The sequence below is a fragment of the Lynx rufus genome, unplaced genomic scaffold (genome assembly GCF_022079265.1).
Source record: "Lynx rufus isolate CCGP_SWC_20201006 ecotype Redwood Valley unplaced genomic scaffold, mLynRuf1.p SCAF_12, whole genome shotgun sequence".
Taxonomy (NCBI): Eukaryota; Metazoa; Chordata; class Mammalia; order Carnivora; family Felidae; genus Lynx; species Lynx rufus.
Window position 1 is genome coordinate 61,239,611 of NW_025814826.1, and position 19,279 is coordinate 61,258,889.

The 19,279-nt window shown below is 52.7% G+C and overlaps 1 protein-coding gene across 2 annotated transcripts in view; it reads right to left on the bottom strand.

Moving 5' to 3' along the window:
* Window positions 1–18,242, bottom strand: part of ZFAT (zinc finger and AT-hook domain containing) — a 191,625-nt gene extending 173,383 nt beyond the window's left edge. For both annotated transcript variants that reach the window (XM_047074221.1, XM_047074220.1), the window contains exon 1: window positions 17,946–18,242. In XM_047074221.1, the coding sequence (XP_046930177.1) occupies window positions 17,946–17,964 (19 nt within the window). In that variant the 5' untranslated portion in view covers window positions 17,965–18,242. The remainder of the gene's footprint in view (window positions 1–17,945) is intronic.
* Window positions 18,243–19,279: the final 1,037 nt, after the last annotated feature.

The following is a 19,279-nucleotide window of genomic DNA, read 5'->3' on the forward strand; positions in this document are numbered from 1 at the left end:
CAAATGTGCGTGCATATACACATATGTGCACAAGTGCACACGTATGCGTAACACACGTGTGCATATACGCACATGCATGCACAAATGCCCAGGTGTGCATAACATGCATTTGCATACACACATAACATACAGGCACAAATGCACGTATGGGTAGCATGTGTGTGCAATGTGCACACATATACACACATAAGATACATGCACAAATGCATGTGCACGCATAATACGTGCACATACACACATTACACACATACATACGTACCACAGATGCACACACACACGCACACACACACACACACACGCTTCCCGTAGGGAAAGAAAAGACAGGCCATTCAGAAGTGTTCCGAGGAATGGATATAAACGCCACAGCATGAATGAGGATAGCGAGTACAAAGCCAGGCTCTGAGAAGAGAAAGCACCACAAGGAAGGGGAGAAGGAAGGTGGGGAAACAGGGGAAGGAAGCGGAGCCAGAGTGTGAGACAGGCTGGCACTTAGGGGAGCAACGGGGGGCCCTGGGCGGCAGGAGCCCAGCCGGGGCTTCGGTTCCCACAAGAAGATCGCAGACCCAGCTGTGGAGGGACCACTTACTCGGAGGCCCCCAGACTCCTCCCTCTCCAACAGGGGTTCAAATTCTCCCCACACTTCCCACAGTGTCTTCCTGCCGCACCCCAAGTCCTCAGGGGAAGGAAGAGCCAGGGCCCCAGGGACGGGGTGATGCCAGGTCACTGTAGCCAGTGTATCATGACCGGACCTGTTTGTTTGGGTTTTTTTATTTATTTTGAGAGACAGACAAAGAGAGAGAAAGAAACATGTGCACAGGCATACAAGCGGATGAGGGCCATAGAGAAGATCCCAAGCAGGATCCACAATGTCAGTGCAGAGCCTGACGTGGGGCTCACACCCACAAAGTGTGAGATCATGACCTGGGCCGAAATCGAAAGCCAGATGCTCGATGATGGAGCGCCCCCCAGGGGCTGTTTATTAACTGGGCATGGCCAGCCCTTGTCTCCTCATTCTGCCGCCCTGGTTACTTTAATTTTTTTTTTTAACATTTATTCACATTTTGAGAGACAGAGTGTAAGTGGGGGAGGGGCAGAGAGACAGAGGGAGACACAGAATCCGAAGAAGGCTCCAGGCTCTGAACTGACAGCACAGAGCCCAACGCGGGGCTCGAACCCACAGACCGCGAGATCGTGACCTGAGCTGAAGTCGGACGCTTAACCGACTGAGCCCCCCAGGCACCCCCGCCCTGGTTATTTTAAACACTGACTCAGTTCCTTCGGACATCGCTCCAAGGGTGCCGCCTGGCACACCACGGTGGAGATGCCACCAGCCCGGTCCCCAGTTCTGCAGTCTAGTCACACACCCCATGACGAGCAAACCGGGCAAAAACAAAGCCCTTAGAAAAGCTGGTGCTCGCCCACCCCTTCTCCTGACTGGGCACGGTTTCGATTGAACACGCACATGATGCGCACCTGCCTGCACAAAGCGGGGTACGAGGGGCCGGGAGGGAGAGAGGCACAGAGCGGCTCTTCCAGGGCTCAAGCCGGACGATCGCGGGGGACAAGCAGGCTTGTACAAGCATGACCTCTTGGGCAGGCAGACGTGGCTCAGTGCACACACTCTGTGCCTACAACGTGTCGGGCACATTTCCCGCCCAAGGAGCTCTGGGATGGACCGCCACTCAGCCGCCAGGGCTCGAGACGCCCAACCAAGCCCACGCTGTCCTGCAGAAACAGGGCCACTGGCGGGATCTCAAATTCTCCAGCAGCCACAGTGAAACAAAAAGAAACAAGTGAAATCAATTCTCACGAGTCTTCTGTAATACAGTATACCCAAAATACTACCATTTTACTTACAATCCATTTTTACAAGAGCAATGAGAAATTTCACATTCTTTCGTTTTTTCTTTTTGCACCACACCGTCGTAACCCGGAGTGTATTTTCCACTTACAGCAGACCGAAGTTTGCACTAGACACGGATCCAGTATTCTCTCTGTTTCCAGAACACCAGGCAACTTTCCCACTGCAGGTCAGAGAACTGTGGCATGCATGCTCTACTCCCCCACGTCCAGGGGAGCTACAGACGGCCTCTACCACTCCCCCCAAAATCCTTGGGACCCACCGAGTTAGGAAAATCGACACAAGGAATTGGAAAATTTGGGCTTTGCCAAGCAGCATCCCTGTCTACATCTTTACGGGAGAGGGAGAAGACGGAGGGACGTTTTCATGACTGTCACAGGCTGCTCCAAGCTCGTGAGGTCGCAGAACCGGAGGCAGACGTGGGAAACATGCAAATTCAACTTCAAACTTTTTTTTTTTACATTTACTCATTTTTGAGACAAAGAGAGACAGAGCGTGAGCAGGGGAGGGGCAGAGAGAGAGGGAGACACAGAATCAGAAGCAGGCTCCAGGCTCCGAGCCGTCAGCACAGAACCTGACGCGGGACTCGAACTCACGGACCATGAGGCCGTGACCTGAGCTGAAGTCGGACGCTGAACCGACTGAGCCACCCAGGCGCCCCTTAACTTCAAATTTTAAACGTCTGCTTTACGTAGTATGAGAGCCTGAGACCGGTCTCAGTTACGAAGTACTCTAAACCTGAAGATGAATTCTAGGAGAAAGAACTACCCTCCAATTCTCAGACGGGTTCAAGGTGTTTTCGAATTTCAGAACAGAGCTTTACATGAGGCAGGAAGAGCCAATGGGAAAAGAATTCTCCAAACCCCACCGGCTACCCACCCCAGCCTACCAGAATGACCTGCCCCACTGTTCCTAGTAACTAAGACACGAAATAAGTATTATGTTCTCCAAATGCCTGGGCCATTGTGGGGGAAAGTAATTGTAACTTACATTCATTACCTTCATAATACAATATTCAGTAAGTGCCTAAAACATGTGACATACTATGCTAGGCACGTGTAGAAAGGAGTAAGGTACAGACCCTCCCGTTTTGTTCACGAGAGAATAATTTAAAGTGACTGTGGTTTTATCTGTGGCCTAATCGCAAAGAGTCTTGCCTTGGAAGGGACAGGGAGGTGCCTAAATTCAGCTCCCCAGCCAGTGTCCAGGAGACAGACAGCCCTACCTGACCCTACCCCTCAGCGTCTGGGCAGCTACCACTTATGTTTAGACAGCTGGGAACTTTAAGAAGTCAAGCAACTTCTTCCCAGCCTGGCTTCAGGTGGTGCAGCCTCAGGGTGACCCTGGCAAGGCCAGCCCCTCTGGCTAGATCTGAACAGGCCGTCAGATGTCCCCGAGGTCCTCTCCCCCGCAAGCCTGGGATCCCAGTCCTTCAGCCATACCGGATGGGTTCCCAAGCTTGGCCGTGGCCAGGCCGGTCCTGCCCACGGCCCCAGGGTCTCTTAAACCACCTGCCTCAAGTCCAAACACACACATGTCCCCTAGGGGGCGATAAAGAGCAAAGGAGAACTCTGGCCTCCAAGAGCCGGTTCAGCGATGCGAGCTGCACATTCTGCAAAGCGCAAAGAGCTGGCAGGTGCCTGGGATCTCGTCAGCAAACTGGTTTTGGTTCAAGAACCTCATTCGTCAAGTCTCAGCTCCAACCTCGCTTTCTCAGACAGACTTTTCTTAAATCCCCTTCAATATAAATGAGGTCTCTGTTACTTTCTCTTGCCCTCCCTGTATTCATTCACCTTAGCAGCAATTACCACGATGCGTAATCATGTATTCAATGGTGTGTTTAACTTCTGTCTCCCCAATAGACTGTATTTCATTCAAAACACAGTTAAAAGCTTAAAAAGAACAAAGATCTCTACCTAGAAACAGAGAAATACTACATTTCCTTTGTTGTGAGGGCTAGAACATTCCAGAGTGCTCACTTAGGAAGGCCTGAGAACAATGTTAACCAAGTCATTCTTCACTCACGCTTCCCAGCAGAACGAGTCAGACCTTGTGCCGGGGAAGCAAGGCGAGCTCTGGGTGGGACAGACACCAGCCAACCCCTACCCCTCCGGGGGGAAAGCACTTTGCTTCTCTGGTCCTCCGACTCTGTAAAATGGGAACAAATGCAGCATTTGGAATGGTGGTCTTAAGAGAAACCAGACCCAGACAAAGGGCCTGGAAGTGAGATGCCCAGGGAAAGGCAGAAGAGTCCAGACAGGTGCGGAGCACCCCACATCCACCAAAAAAAAAAAAAAAAAAAAAAAAAAAAAAAAAAAGAACTCAGTCCTTGTATTGAAATACAAGAAATACACGCAACCCAAAAATTCACACACTTAAAGTAGGAAAACAAATAAGCAAGTATGGGGATCATCCCTAAAATGAAATACAAACAAATGAACGGAAGCAAACTTTAAATGAGCAACTATAACTACGCGGAAGTGGGAGGGAAGAGTGGGGAGGGCGAACCCAAATCACCTGGGAAGCCAGTGTTCCCACGGTACACCTCAGGTCAACGGGAAACAGATCTAATTAAATACTGAACTCGAGTTAGTAGGCTTCTTTCCCAGAGACACAGGTTAGCAATTTGGAAACTATTTTTTGTATATCCTAGGATTGAGATAAGTAACTTGCTGTGGGTACTGGGAGGCAGTGTCTCGGAAGGGGCAGGTGCCGCTGGGTTGGAACTGGAAAGATCCGCAGATTTGGACGTGTGTCGGCCATGTGTGAACTTCTGCATGTCTGCATGCTGTGTGTGCAAGCGTGCACCCATTTCCCTGCTGTGAAGCGGAGACACTCCAGCAATAATGAGCTCACCTAGTCCCACATCTTCTTTTCTAAATACCAGTCTCCACCTCAACCATCATTCTCCTCTAGAAATAGCTGATTCCAGAGCCAGAAAAGGAATACCTCATCGGACAGAAACCAAGGAGGTTCTCAAAGAAAGAGGGGGCATGTCAAAGAGGCTTCAACCAGCCAAATATGGGGAAATGAGATCAAAATAATGATAAAGGACTGCAAACCACTGAAGAAAGAACTCATGAGTCCACAGTAATACAGATAGACAGATTTATTTAAAAAAGGAACTCTTGCTCGCATAGAAAGACAACTAGTAAATGTGGAGGAAACACTGGCATTAGAAACTCATCATCCGGCAACTATCAGCGATCACGGATTCTGGCAAGAAATCATCAACGGATGCTAACACCACGAGCGAGGGAAGTCTGAGGAATGAAGAGTAACACGGTAAGTATGCAGTCTCAAAATGTCTCATCATGAGACGATTACCAAGGAGAATAGTAACTGTATCTCGAAAGAACCCGACCCCCTCAAATGAGCGTCACACACCCCCCCACAAATGGGCGTCGTGTCCTCCCGACAGGAGGGCTGAGAATTGGGCGCCCCTGCTGTGGCATCCCCCGTGACCCCCGTGCCCGAACTGCAGGATCTGAATGGAATCATGGCGAAACACGGCCCAAGGGAGGGACACAGGTTACAGAACAAGTGCCCCACACCCTACAGTGTCGTGGGACACAAAGACGGAGAAGCCATCTTTAAAGGGTAAAGGGACACAAGGACCGAACGCAGGGCCTAAGGCAGGGCTTCCTTTTGCTTCTATTGAAAATTACCGGAACTGGTGAGCCTGAATTTCAGTCGGTGAAATCTGCACTATAAGCATCGTGTTCTCACTTTGATAATCATAAGGTGCTTGTGTGGGAGACTGACCTTGTTTTTAGAAAACAAACACTGGAAATCTTTAGGAGTGGGTGAAAGGGCACTATGTCTGCCACCCGGCTTCCAGTGTTCTAGAGAGAAGGCAGAGGGACAGGGCGGGGGGGAGGCTCCTGACAGGCTCTGAGACGTCCTCAGTCAAGAAACACCAGTGATATTCACACGGCCGGTCCTGAACCACAGAACCCTCATTTCACAGCAGCCCTCTCGCCAGCTCAGACAGCACACGCTGGGCACAGTTCGGGAGCCACGAGGATGAGGCGTCACCAGGGCCCGTCAGGACCACACGCAGACAGTCGCCCGACTAATGGCAGTAGTGGAAGAAAAGGCAGAGAAAGTGGGAGCGATGGAGAGCAGCCCCAGGAGGGGCAGCGGAGGGGAACAGGGCCCGATGCTCAGACCCACAGAGCAGGTTTGCTGAGGAATCTGTTTAAGATAGAAACAACAGGGGCGCCTGGTGGCTCATTCGGGTAAGCGTCCCACTTCGGCTCAGGCCATGATCTCACGGTTTGTGAGTTCGAGGAGCCCTGCGTCGGGCTCTGTGCTGACCGTGCTCCTGCTCTCAACAGCAGCGGCAAAGAATGCCCTGATCACAACTGTGCACCTCACGGCCAACAATTCCAGACATCAAACATCCGCCCAACTCTCTCCTTCCTTGAGCCACTCTGGCCAGAGCCCCCGAAGGTCAATGGGACCATCGTGTCCAGCCCAGGACTCTTCTCCCACCCAACAGGACCGGCCTCCTGAGGGCCGCCAGGGGTCAAGGGCACAGCGCCCTCCTGGCTACCCACTTACCCCAGACCTCGTCCCGGGATTCCAGCCAGGAAGCAGTCCCCATCCCTTCCTCCCGGCCCCTGCTACAAAAGCTCTCCTCCCGACCCGTGCCCCTCACCTGAGCACCTCTCACATGGCCTCCGACTAGAAAGCAAGACTCGGGAAAATTCAAAAGGAAAATTAGAGCATGATGACTTGGTTTCCTTCTAAAAACTGACAAGAGGAAGAAAGAGGGGGAGGGGGGAGAGACAGACAGGAGAAAAGCAGAGTCAGAGCCTGGTGTTCAGGGCTCCTGGCACCTCGGCGTCCAGAACCCCACAACCTTCCCTAAAGTCCAGGCACCTGACGCGGCCCCCCACCCCTGGCCCCGCAGGGCGGAGAGGAAATCGAGGACAAAAGCTGGGTCTGCCCGAGCGCAGGGCACACCCACCCCAGGGCAAACCGCAAAATCTGGCAGGCAACGGGTTAAACGCCCGCCTAAGGATGTTTCTAGACTCTGCCAGAAAAGCAGGAGGACCCAGACTAGGAGGACCACGGTTCCCCTGCAGAGAGCCAGGCTGCGAAGCGCTTCTCGCAGTGCCGGGACCGTAGCGGGGGGGAGCGGTCGTCCAAGGTGAGGTTCAGGTCCAGCCGTCACACAGCCAAGGTGGCAGTCGGGTGGCAAATGGAGGACCAGGGACAGCCTCTGAGGGCGGAGGCCAGCAGCACAGCCAGCTGGTATTAAGGAGGGGCTTCCCTGAGTCTCTGCTGAGCCCCTCGAGGCCCCCCGTGCTCGGCTGGGCTTGCTTGCTCGGTGAGTCCTCAGGGCCCCCTCGAAAGCCCCGGAGTCAGCACCAGCCTCAGACCTCCCCCCTCATCGGACTCCACCCTCCAGACAATAAACTCCTGGTGGATGTTGAGCTCCCCCGGGTCACCCAAGTGCCGACGGAGGCTCCAAGGAGGCCAAAGAACTGTCACACGATGGGGCGGAAAATTCGAAGCCAGGTCTCTGAGACAGCAAAGCCGGTGCTGTTCTCCAGAGCCTACGTTTCCAGGGGACCTCAAGGCCACCCAAGCCGGCGGCCAGGCAACGGGATGGGGACCCCAGATTCAGGCAGCGGACAGGCAGGGCCAGGGAAGGCCGTCCGGGCTCAGCGCTCAAGCCTGGCCCCGGACCCTGAAGGCATGAGGCTGTGGAGGGTCAGCGAGGAGGGCGGGCAGAGGCGGTTCACCTTGCTGGGCTCCTTCATGCCCCCCTGCCTTCACCCCTGCTCTACACTCCCACTGTCCTGGCCACGCCTCCAACATCACCCTCAAGGCTTTCTGGAGCCCCTCACCCAACCCCAGGCAGCAGCGACCATGGCACCGTCCCCTCCATCTACCCTGTACAACCTGTAGCACTTCCGGGGCCCTGCACAACTCAGTGACTTTATTTATTTTTGAAGGAGAGAGAGGGAGAGGCAGAGTGCGAGCCGGGGAGGGGCAGAGAGAGAGGGAGACACAGAATCGGAAGCGGGCTCCAGGCTCCGAGCTGTCAGCACAGAGCCTAAAGTGGCTCGAACCCAAGAGCCGTGAGATCACGACCTGAGCCCGAGTCGGATGCTCAACCGACTGAGCCAGCCAGGCGCCCCCCCAACTCCGTGACTTTAAACACGTGCATGCGGGTGTGTAACCATCACCACAATCCAGACACAGAACAAAGTTCCCCCAGGACTCCGCGGTCAATCCGTCTCCCTGACAGCTCCCGGTAACCGCGGGTTGTTTCCTGTCCCTGTCGTTCTGCCTTTCCTACAATTTCTGAAACTTAGAATCACGCTCTCTTTCAATCGTAGTAAAATAACATAAAATTTATCATCTTAGCCATTTCTAAGAGTACCGTTCAGTGGCCTTAAGTACATTCACACTGATGGGCAACCACCCCTACCGTCTGTCTCCAGAGTTTTTCATCTTCCCCCAATGAACCTCTATTCCCATAGAGACTAACTCCCCAGTCCAACCTCCTCGGCGCCCCTGGCAACCACGATTCTACGGAACGTCTCTACGGATCTGACAACCCCATGTACCTCACACAAGTGGAATCACAATACCAGTATTTATCTTTCTGTGATTTGCTTAGTTCGCTTGGCATAGTCTTCAAGGTTGATCCAGGTCGTAAGGATGTGTCAGAATTTCCTTCCCTTTTTGAGAATGAGGGGCGCCCGGGTGGCTCAGTTAAGCATCTGACTTTGGCTCAGGTCATGATCTCGCGGTTCGTGGGTTCGAGCCCTGCGTCGGGCTCTGTACTGACAGCTCAGAGCCTGGAGCCTGCTTCCGATTCTGTGTCTCCCTCTCTCTCTGCCCCTCCCCTGCTCACACTCTGTCTCTGTCTCTCAAAAAAATAGATAAATGTGGAAAAAAATTTTTAAGAATGAATAGATTGCCTAACGTTTCCTTCTGTAAACACATCATAATTTATTAACCATTACGTTAGCTAACATTTTGCTGCCCTAAACAACTGTAATAAACATCTTTTAACACACACACACACACACACACACACACACACACAGAATGAACAATATCCCGTTGTACGTACAGACCACATTCGGTTTAGTCATTCATCGGTCAATGGGCGTTCGGGTTGTTTCTGTCTCTAGGCTACTGCCAATAATGCTGCTGTGAACATGCTGCACACACAACTTTCACTTTGAGTCCTTGAGTTCAATTATTTCAGGCATTACACAGAAACAGAATTGCTGGATCATAGGCTGGTCCTATTTTTTAATTTTTTGAGGACCCTCCATACTGTCGTCCGGCGTGATCGCCATCCCCACCAACGGAGCGCGAGGGCTCCAATTTCTCCTGGTCCTCGCAGTAGGTGGTCTTTTGTGTCTGGTTTCCTTCACTTAACAGGCTTTTGCTTTGCTTTGCTTTGTTTTAAGATTTTATTCTTAAATAAGCTCTACCCCCAATGTGGGGCTCGAACCTACAACCCTGAGATCAAGAGCTGCAGGCTTTAAATTTTTTTTTTTTTAACGTTTATTTATTTTTGAGACAGAGAGAGACAGAGCATGAACAGGAGAGGGGCAGAGAGAGACGGAGACACAGAATCTGAAACAGGCTCCAGGCTCTGAGCTGTCAGCACAGGCAGAGCTCGATGCGGGGCTCGAACTCACGGACCGTGAGATCATGACCTGAGGTGAAGTCGGATGCTTAACCGACCGAGCCACCCAGGCGCCCCAAGAGCTGCACGCTTTAACGACTGAGCCGGCCAGCGTCCCTCGCTTAACACATTTTGGGGATTAAGCAGGTTGTTGCCTGCATCAGTAGTTCCCTCATTGTTACGGACGAGCAGTATTCCATTGGACGGCTCTACCGCAGGAGGTTTAGTTATCCATCATTTGATGAGCATTTGGGGGTGGCTCCAGTTGGCAGCTACCAGCAATAAAGCATGCGTGTGGCACGTATGTCCGTGTTCGTGACACGCGGACACACGTTTCGCTTATCTTGGGTGATCACCCAGGAGCGGAACTGCGGAGCCACCCGGCAAGCGGATGCCTGACGTTATCAGAAACCCCCGTTCTCCTTCCAAGGCGGCTGCCCCGTCCTGCATCCCCAGCAGCGACGCGTGAGTGTTCGAGGTGCTCTGCTTTCTTACCCGCCCCCGGTATTGTCAGTCTTCTTAGTTTCGGCCACTCTGGTGGACGTGCAGCGGTACCTTGTTGTGGCTTTAAGCTGCGAGTCCCCAGTGATGGTGACATCCAGCGTCTTTTCCCAAGCTTCCTGGACACCTGTATCACTTCCTCCGTAAAGTCTCCCGCAAACCTTTTGCCCGTTTTGTAACTGATTCCGTCTTCTCCATGGCTGGAGCTCCCTGAGAATAGGACTCTCGGGGCCCCTCGAGGCCCAGCTTCTGGGGGCATCACACCAGAGCCCAGTGGGGACAGTCAAAGGTGCATGCCTCAGCTGCTGCACCCAGCCCAGCCAGGGCCACGTGCACACAGTAGGACTGCATACGTGTCAGCAGTTGCAGGAAGAGGTTCCTCTTCTCTCTGGTGACCCAGATCTCCCCCAGCTGCCAGGCCTAAAGAGCAGACCCCGGACCTTCACCCACAGCCTGGCCCAGGCCCAGGTTCTGGAAGTAGGCAAGGTCCTAACAGAGCACCTGGAAGGAGACTCTCCAAGGGGTCACAGGCCCAAAGTATGCCCTGCTGCTGGTCCAAACGCTGGGTTACCCACTCAGCTCCCCCTAACAAGCCTGGGCCTCTACTTCCTCATTTGCAAAGCAGAGAGAATGCGGCCGCTTCGCATGGCTTTTGTGCAGAAAAACTGTATCAGAGATGTGAAGCACCTGACTGAGCAGGTCTGCTGAAATGACTGTTATCGTTACCAGATCCCATCTTATTCCCCCAGCAACTGCACGATTAATAGAGGATCAAGCCACTGTATCATGTTTTATTGTGGATTATTACACAAATATTACAAACCCCTCTCATTATGCATTTAATTCTCAATGACACTATTGGAACGTACAAGCCGGTCAGGGGAAGAAGGTGAGGCTTGAGAGAGGAAGAGTGGGATGGAAAACGAGGAGAGAGGGAAAGAACGAAAAGATGGATGGTGGAAGAAAGGAAAGTAACCTGCCGTACGCCAGGCGTGTTCCCAAACCTTCACGACAGGAACCACGTTTATGCACAAAGAGACAGGGGCTCAGTGACTTGCCAGGGTCCCTGTCCCTTGAAGAGCAGGGCAGGACTTCCACCCACTTCAATCCCAGTGCCCCCACTCCCTGCATTACCGAGCCTGGCTCCCTACCTGTGGCCAGGGGAGGAAGGTCGGGGGCAGGGCTCACTCCCGGGCAGGACAGAGTCCCAGAGCCCCCAGAGGCTCCCAACACAGAGCCACAGGGCCCTCCTAGGGCAGAGCAACCAGGGCTGCACGTGACAGTCTGCCTCAGGGGACTCCTCAAAGTGGGGGGAGCAGGGACTCAGACCCCAGGAAGGGTCTGCACCAGCTCTGCACCAGCCCCCCGGCCCAACTCAGAAATAAAAACAGGGAGAATTCAAAAGGCCTTCTCTGCACCACCACGGGAAGGAACTGAAAATCATGAACCAGCACTGCACGTACAAAGCCTGGGAAGTTTCACATCCCTATGCCTGGTAGGTTCTTTACTCCTCCTTCCCTAAAAGCAAACACAGAAGGAAGGCTTGTTGGTCTCAAAGGTAAAACCTAATCAATCACCAGTCCCAAAGGTTTTCCCTCTCAGCTATTTCGCTGAACCTGCCCTAACCTCTATTCCCACAGCCACTGCCTTGGGGTGAATGAGTGTCATCAACCCTGGGCCTCACGACAAGGGCACCTAATGACGGGTCTCGCTCTGGCCTGCATTTTGACCCTCCAAAATGTCCTCCTTTATATTCTTTCTAACTTCAAAAATTGCTATACAGCTATGGTAATCCAGACAGTGTGGTACTAATGGAAAAGACCAGAGAGCTCAGAGATGGAACCACACATGATTTTCAACAAAGGAACCAAAATAATCCAACGGAGAAAAAAAAGTCTCCTCTAACAAAGGAGTCTGGAAACACTGCACATCCACACCGGGAGGGGGAACCGGGGACCAGGACCCCTGCCTCACACCATACACAAGCTAATCTGAGCGAGATGGTACACCTAAACCTAAAAGAAGTACAAAGCTTTAAAAAAAGATAAATAAACAAACACACCTGGGAGAATATCTTCATGATCTTAAAGGAGGAGAACATTTCTCAGAGAGGATACAAACAGTACTCCCTATAAAGCAAAAATAATGGTAACTCAGACTTTATTAAGATTACAAGCTTATGCTGAACAAAAGATAGTATTAATGAGATTAATAAGCAAGCAGAGCTTGGGAGAAAATATTCACAACACACACATAGGACAGAGGACTCATTCAAACCACGTATAGAGAACTCCCACAAGTCAACAATTAAAAAGACAAGCAACCCAGTGCTTGAAATGGGCAAAAGATTTAAACAGACATTTCTTCAAAGAGGGTATACAAATGGCGGATAAGCACAAAAAGGAAAAAAAAAAGTACTCAGTATTACTGATCATCAAGGAAATGCAAGTTAAATGAGATGTTACTGCACACCCTCTAAAATAGATCAAAGGAAAAAAAATTAAACACTGAATGTGGCTGAGCCTGTGCGGCAGGCGTATTTCTCCTACACCTGCTGACAGGGGTGCAAAATGGCACAATTCCAAGAGGCTATTTGGACATTTCTTTTTTTTTTTTTTTTTTTTAATTTTTTTTTTCAACGTTTTTTATTTTATTTTTGGGACAGAGAGAGACAGAGCATGAACGGGGGAGGGGCAGAGAGAGAGGGAGACACAGAATCGGAAACAGGCTCCGAGCCATCAGCCCAGAGCCTGACGCGGGGCTCGAACTCACGGACCGCGAGATCGTGACCTGGCTGAAGTCGGACGCTTAACCGACTGCGCCACCCAGGCGCCCCTGGACATTTCTTAAAAAGTTAGATATACCTCTGCCCTACAAGCCGGCCACTCCACTACCCAAAAGAAATGCAAATCTACGTCTACAAGAAACCTTGTAGAAGAATGTCCGTGGCAGCTTTTTCCCAACAACCAAAAACTGGAAATGAGCTCAGACGGTGATCCTATAAACAGGCTGTGGCACATCCGTACGATGGAATGCTAGTGGAAAATAAAAAGAGACAAAGCCCTGGGTCTCAGAAACTTTATGCTGAGTTGAAAGACACCAGATACCAAAGAATTCTCGCATGTGCTTCAAAAAGTAGTTTATCTCTGGCAACATTACTCAGACCAGTGATTGCTTGGGGTGAAGGGCAGGAATCGGGTGGGAAGGGGCAAACGGCAACTTTCTGGGGTGAGGGAAAAGTTCCGGATGTTGTCAGGGGCGTGGGTAACATGGGTGGTCACAGCGCACACTTAAGGTCTGTATGTTCACTGTGTATTTCTGCACCTCAAAAACACTGACCTCAGGCAGCTGTTAACAGGCAAACTGGCAGGCCCCCTTTTGCTCTCATTCTCCAAAGTTTCCATCGTCAAGTCCCAACAGCTTTCTGCCCCTCCAAAGACCATCACCACAGACCTCAAGCACCCGCACCCCGGGCTCCGGCCCCGGTGCTCACCTAGTCACCCAGAGCACGCCTGTGGCTGGGTCACATCTGTGTCTCTGTACCACACAGCCCTCTGTGGTACCCCTCCGCTCACCCGGAAAGTTGCAGCTCAGGCACCTCCTCCTTCAGGAAGCCCTCCCAGAATCCCCTGGCTGGGCCGGGGGCACCCCTTCTGAAGCCCGGATTCTTGGGGGCTCGCTTCCGTCGTAGCACCTGGCACTTTCTCCTAAGGGAACGGGTTTTCCAACTGCTAGGACTGCGTGAGAGCCTCAGAAGGAAACAGTGTGTCATACTTTACGTCCCCAGCTCCTGGCACAAAGTTGGCCACAAACATCTAAGTGAACCCAGGAATCCCCTTGGCAGGAAAAGAATTTTTAATTTTTTTTAATTTAAAAAAAAAAAAAGGAAGAAGGAGAAAAAAAAAAGGGGGGGGGTGGAGGGAAAAGAAAAGATCCTAAGGGGCAGAGAAGCAAAGAGAAGGTCTGACACGGAGAAGGAAGCCCCGTAAGGAAGGCACCCTACGAGGTGCCAGGACATCCAAGACCCCATTTCCAGAACGCTGCTCCCAAAGCCTTCTGCTCCTTGTTTCCAGGGGCCGTGGCTGAGGGGCTCCCCCCCCGGGGCTCCCCCCCCCCCCCCCCCCCGCAAAGCCAGCAGCAGCTCCAAAGCCAGGCCCCCACCCTGCCCACCCCGCCTCAGCCTGGAGCCAGTCTGGGCACCCAGGGGCCAGATTCCAGAGTCCAAGGCTTTGCAGCTCCAGTTGTTACATGATGTGAAAGAACAAAGAAAAGTCTGTTACCAGATTTAAAATCCTTTTTACGTTAATATGCCGAGTGTGATCTTTTCACTAGCAAATTTGATTATATACTTTATGTTCACTGACAAAGAGAGGGACTTCAAATCTGTAATAAATGGTTAATATGTCTATGGGCTTCACTCGCAGATTATTTTTTTCCTTTTATTTTTTTTTAAGTTTTTTTAATGTTTATTTATTTTTGAGAGAGAGAGAGAGACAGAGCATGAGCGGGGAGGACCACAGAGAGAGGGAGACACAGAATCCGAAGCAGGCTCCAGGTTCCAAGCTGTCAGCACAGAGCCCGACGCAGGGCTCGAACTCATGAACTGTGAGATCATGACCTGAGCCGAAGTCGCTGCTTAACCGACTGAGCCACCCAGGTGCCCCACTTTTTTTTTGTCCTTTAAAAATCAATCAAGGGCGCCTGGGTGGCTCAGCCGGTTAAGTGTCTGACTTTGCCTCAGGTCATGATCTCGCGGGTTCGTGAGTTCAAGACTCACATGGGGCTCTGTGCTGACAGCTCAGAGCCTGGAGCCTGCTTTGGATTGTGTCTCCCTCTCTGCCCCTCCCCTGCTGGTGGGCTTTCTCTCTCTCTCTCTCTCAACAATAAACATTAACAAAATATATTTAAAAAGTTAAAGCCGGGGCGCCTGGGTGGCGCAGTCGGTTAAGCGTCCGACTTCAGCCAGGTCACGATCTCACGGTCTGTGAGTTCGAGCCCCGCGTCAGGCTCTGGGCTGATGGCTCGGAGCCTGGAGCCTGTTTCCGATTCTGTGTCTCCCTCTCTCTCTGCCCCTCCCCCGTTCATGCTCTGTCTCTGTCTGTCCCAAAAATAAATAAAAACGTTGAAAAAAAAATTAAAAAAAAAAATAAAAAGTTAAAGCCTACTGAGCCTTTCCAACCACAAGTGTTTTCAAGCAGCAAGGAGATAACAAACAACACGCTAGGCTTTACAAGGGAGAGATGGGGTCTGAGTTGAAAAGGGATAAATACCAGAGTTCCACCAGCAGCCACAGGGCACCAGGCCCTGAGCAGGGGACAGGATTAAGTCTCCTTTTGCAGGAGGAGGGACAGCACAGGGGTTCCGAGAGTCGTGTGACTTCCCTCAGGTCAGGAATCTGGCGACTGACAGATCTCGGGACCCTGTTCTTCCCACCCTCCCAATGGTTCCCGCTCCTAAAGTTGACACCTGCCCTTGAAAAATTTCAAAGACAGTGAAATTTTAACAGGATAAACAGCTGAGAACAAAGAGAAAACTTAACTCTAAGCTAAGTCCCTTCTACCTAATTAAATTGGCCCAGCTTGATGGGGAGATTTTCAGAGGCGGCAAGGATGAAACTATCTATAAAAGGAAATGCAATTAAGGAGAGTCTTTTTCGATACACCTAATTCTTGGACTGCCCTTGCCCTAGGCAGAAACTTAATTCTACTAAAGGACAGCTATCTTTGAAAAGTTGTTACGTAAATTATAAGGTAAGGGGAGAAAAGAAACAGGAACCATTTTACCAGGTAAATGAGAAAGGCTGAGAAGGGAGCGATGTGTAATAGATCTGCAATTGACTGCGATGACAATCTCAGCAGGTGTACACCAAAAGCCTGCCCAGACCACAGGCAAGCCCATCCTGGTAATCATCCTGCTATCATTTATTGTACTGCTTCCCCTAAATTAACCTAAAAACTAGGCAAAACAGGAAACTCTCTTCAGAAATTAGCTGATCATGAGGCGCCCGGGTGGCTCAGTCTGTTGAGCGTGTGACTTCAGCTCAGCTCATGATCTCAGGGTTCATGAGTTCAATCCCTGCATCAGGCTCTGCGCTGACAGCTTGGAGCCTGGAGCCTGCTTCGGATTCTGTGTCTTACTCTGTCTCTGCCCTTCTCCCCTGCTTGCGTACTCACGTGCTCCCTCTCTCTCTCCCTCTCTCTCTGTCAAAAATAAATAAAACAATTTTAAAAAATTTTAAAAAGAAATTAACTGATCACAAGTTGACATTGATACATTTAGAAACATGATCTCCTCTGTTTCTTACAGCTGGAAATTGAAGGAAACTGCAACAGAGGCCCAGGTTTCTTTTCAAAGACTGTTAGGTCAACTCCAAAACAGGAGACGTGGGCAGTTCGTTCCGTGCATCCGAAGCGGAATTCTTTGGGAGGCGACAAACCAAGCTGTCATCAGGTTAAGAAAGCATGCAGGCACAGTTCGGGGGGCCTGACCCCACCACTCGCTCTGGGTCCACTGCACACACCCCAGGATCTGACACAACTACAGGATGAGGAGGGGACCAAGGGTCTACGGCTCTCTACCCAACCCTGGCATGCAGAGAGTGGTGCCATGCAAGGCTCTGGCTTCAACCGAAGAAGTCGGGTAGAGTGCCCCGGGGGTGCTGGCGGAGCGGACCCCATGGCCAGCACACACAAGCTCGGGTGTCTTCTCCAGCCTCAGCTGGGGACGCTCACTACAGATGCTTCCGTACGAGCGGCCAGGCTCTGATGAAGCCAAGACTGGACAGTCGTGGAGCGTAAGCCCCTTGCCATGCAGTTTGCGTTTCTGAAAGGTCACCGGGCTCGGCCAGGAAACAGGACTGGAAGAGGCAGATCTGTTGGCTCATTGGCTAAGAGCGGCCCGAGCACGGACCGGAGGCCAAGCACCAATGGGGGGACGGAAGTACAGCCTGGCAGGCACGCACGAGTCCGGATTGCATCCCAAACTGGAGGAAGAGGACTTTTTTAAGGCCTCAACTCTGTCATTCTCAAGCTGTATGAAGTTGCCCTCTCTGAACCTTTGTCCCTCATCGGCAAATGACACACGAATTAGAACTGCCCGGAGAACCGAGCAGCAAAAAGCCTGAGGTCGGCGCCGGCGTGTGGACCATGTTGTTAACCACGGGTGCTCAAGGTTAAGGGTCTCGTTAGATCCGACACCTACTGGGGCCAGTCTGCGGAGAGGCTGGTCTGGCGGCGAAGCCAAAGAGGGCTGCCTGGAGGAGGTGGCATTGGAGTTTAACTTCAGAGGGTGAGGAACAGGGCCCCTCAGGAGCTGGGCGGCAGGTAGCGGGCAAAGGATAATCTATCACTGCCTGCCTCACCGCTACCAGCAGCAACAACGCTACTCCCTGGCGTTTACGGCTCCCTCTACAGGGCACAAAGCTTTCCTGCAGCAGCTCGGTCGAACCCTGTCTCTACATGGGTCTAAAGGAGCTACCCATTTCACAGGGGAGGAAACTGAGGCCCGGCAAGAAGGAGGCCCCAGCCAGGCGCCGCTGGCCAGAGTTGACAGGCCGGGATTCGAACCTCCCGCCAGCCAGGACGCCTGCGCTCCGTCTCCGGGGCGCGCGCCCGGCCCTCCCCGTTGCCCTGGAAACGGCCTCTCGCGCGCGCGCGCGCAGTTTCCCCTCGCTCGCTCTCCGGCTGGCTCTCTCGTGACTTTTTCTAAATAAAACCCCGAGGCGGCGGGATACCACCAACGACTGAACGTGCTGTCGAAGGACGCCGCTACGTCCGCTCTCCGCCCTGGGCCGCGGATCCCTCCGCCGCCCGGCGGCCCGCGCGCTTCTTCCCGACTCCAAACTCGAAACGGCTTCCCGCGCGCCGCGCCGTGCCCCACCCCCACCTCATCCCCACCCCAACCCCCAGCCCGGCTCACCTGCCGCCCGCGTCTCCATGGCAACGCCCCCACCGCGGAGGAAAAAAAAGCCTCGGGCTCTTCCGGGCCCCCTCCCGCGCCGACCGAGAAGGCGGGGCGCCCCGCTGATGCTTCGCTTTTTATTTTTATTTTTTTAAGAAAAGAGCCGGCGAGGTTATGGCGAATCTGCGGCATCCAACATGGCGGATGGAGTCTTCGCCCTCCTCTTCACGGGGCGCTGACGCCGGCGTAGCGGACGTCAGCCTCGGGTGACCCTCCCCCAGCGCGGAGCGCGTCTAGGCTGGGCCGGGCCAGTGCGCATGCTCCGGGCCGGCGGCCGCGCTTGGCGCCCCGCTCCGCGGATTCCACCGCTCCGCTTTTTGAGCCGTTCCTGGGAAGGAGCTAACGAGAGGCCTGGAGTGCGGATCGCAGGATTGGGAGTCTTCCCATTTGTGCCCGGAGCCAGCAGATCTACCTGCTTGTGCATCCTTGGACTCACCTGACGTGGAGCCACCGGGCTAGACGTGCAAGGAGAGTTCTGGGTTCCTGTCCCCGTTCCGCCCTTTACTAACTAATCTGGGACAGCGGCTTAACTTCCCTGGGTGTGAGTTTACTAAATTGTCAGTCGGGGAGGTTACAGCCTGCCTCCCTCTCCAGGGTTGCTTGCAGTGTCCCCGTAGCAGAGCTGGATGCTCTCCGCTGGGGGTACCCGGCTCGATTTAGTCCGGGTGGTGCAGCCAGAATTCAGCAGCCTGGAGCCACCTCGGGAAAGCGACTGCCCTCCGACCTGAGTGTCCCGCACAAAGTCTCAGTTGCGTGTGAGCACGCCTCGCTCCCGTTCCCGAGTCTGGCGCGCAGCCTTCCTTCTGCAAGCAGCCTGTCTGCTTGAGATGTGATGACCTTGTTTTCGGTTTCTGATGCGGAGGGGACCCGCTCTGCCGCTTGCCTCGGATCAGTGCTCCGGTGACATCTCCACGGGGGCCCTCCCCGACCACCCCGTCCAAAGTAACCATCCTAAGTCCCTGTTTTCTACATAGCAATGTCACTGCCTGACACGAACTTAACCTCCATCTCCCCTAGGTCGCCCCTTCGGCTCCGGAAACTAGAAAGGACCCTGACAGTTATTTATCTGTCCGTGAGCTACACCAGGTGCACAGAGGCCACTCGGAGCGCTCTCTCTCTCCCTCTCTCTCTCTGTCTCTCTCTCTCTCTCATGCTGGTTTCCCAGCTCCTACTGCACAGTAGTATTGAATGAGCAACACATTCGTTCCCAGGGTCACCTGCGTTTCAGTAGTAAAACTCCCAGGGACCTTGAGCTTTAGGGTGACGCATCAAATTTCTCCGGAACCATGTGT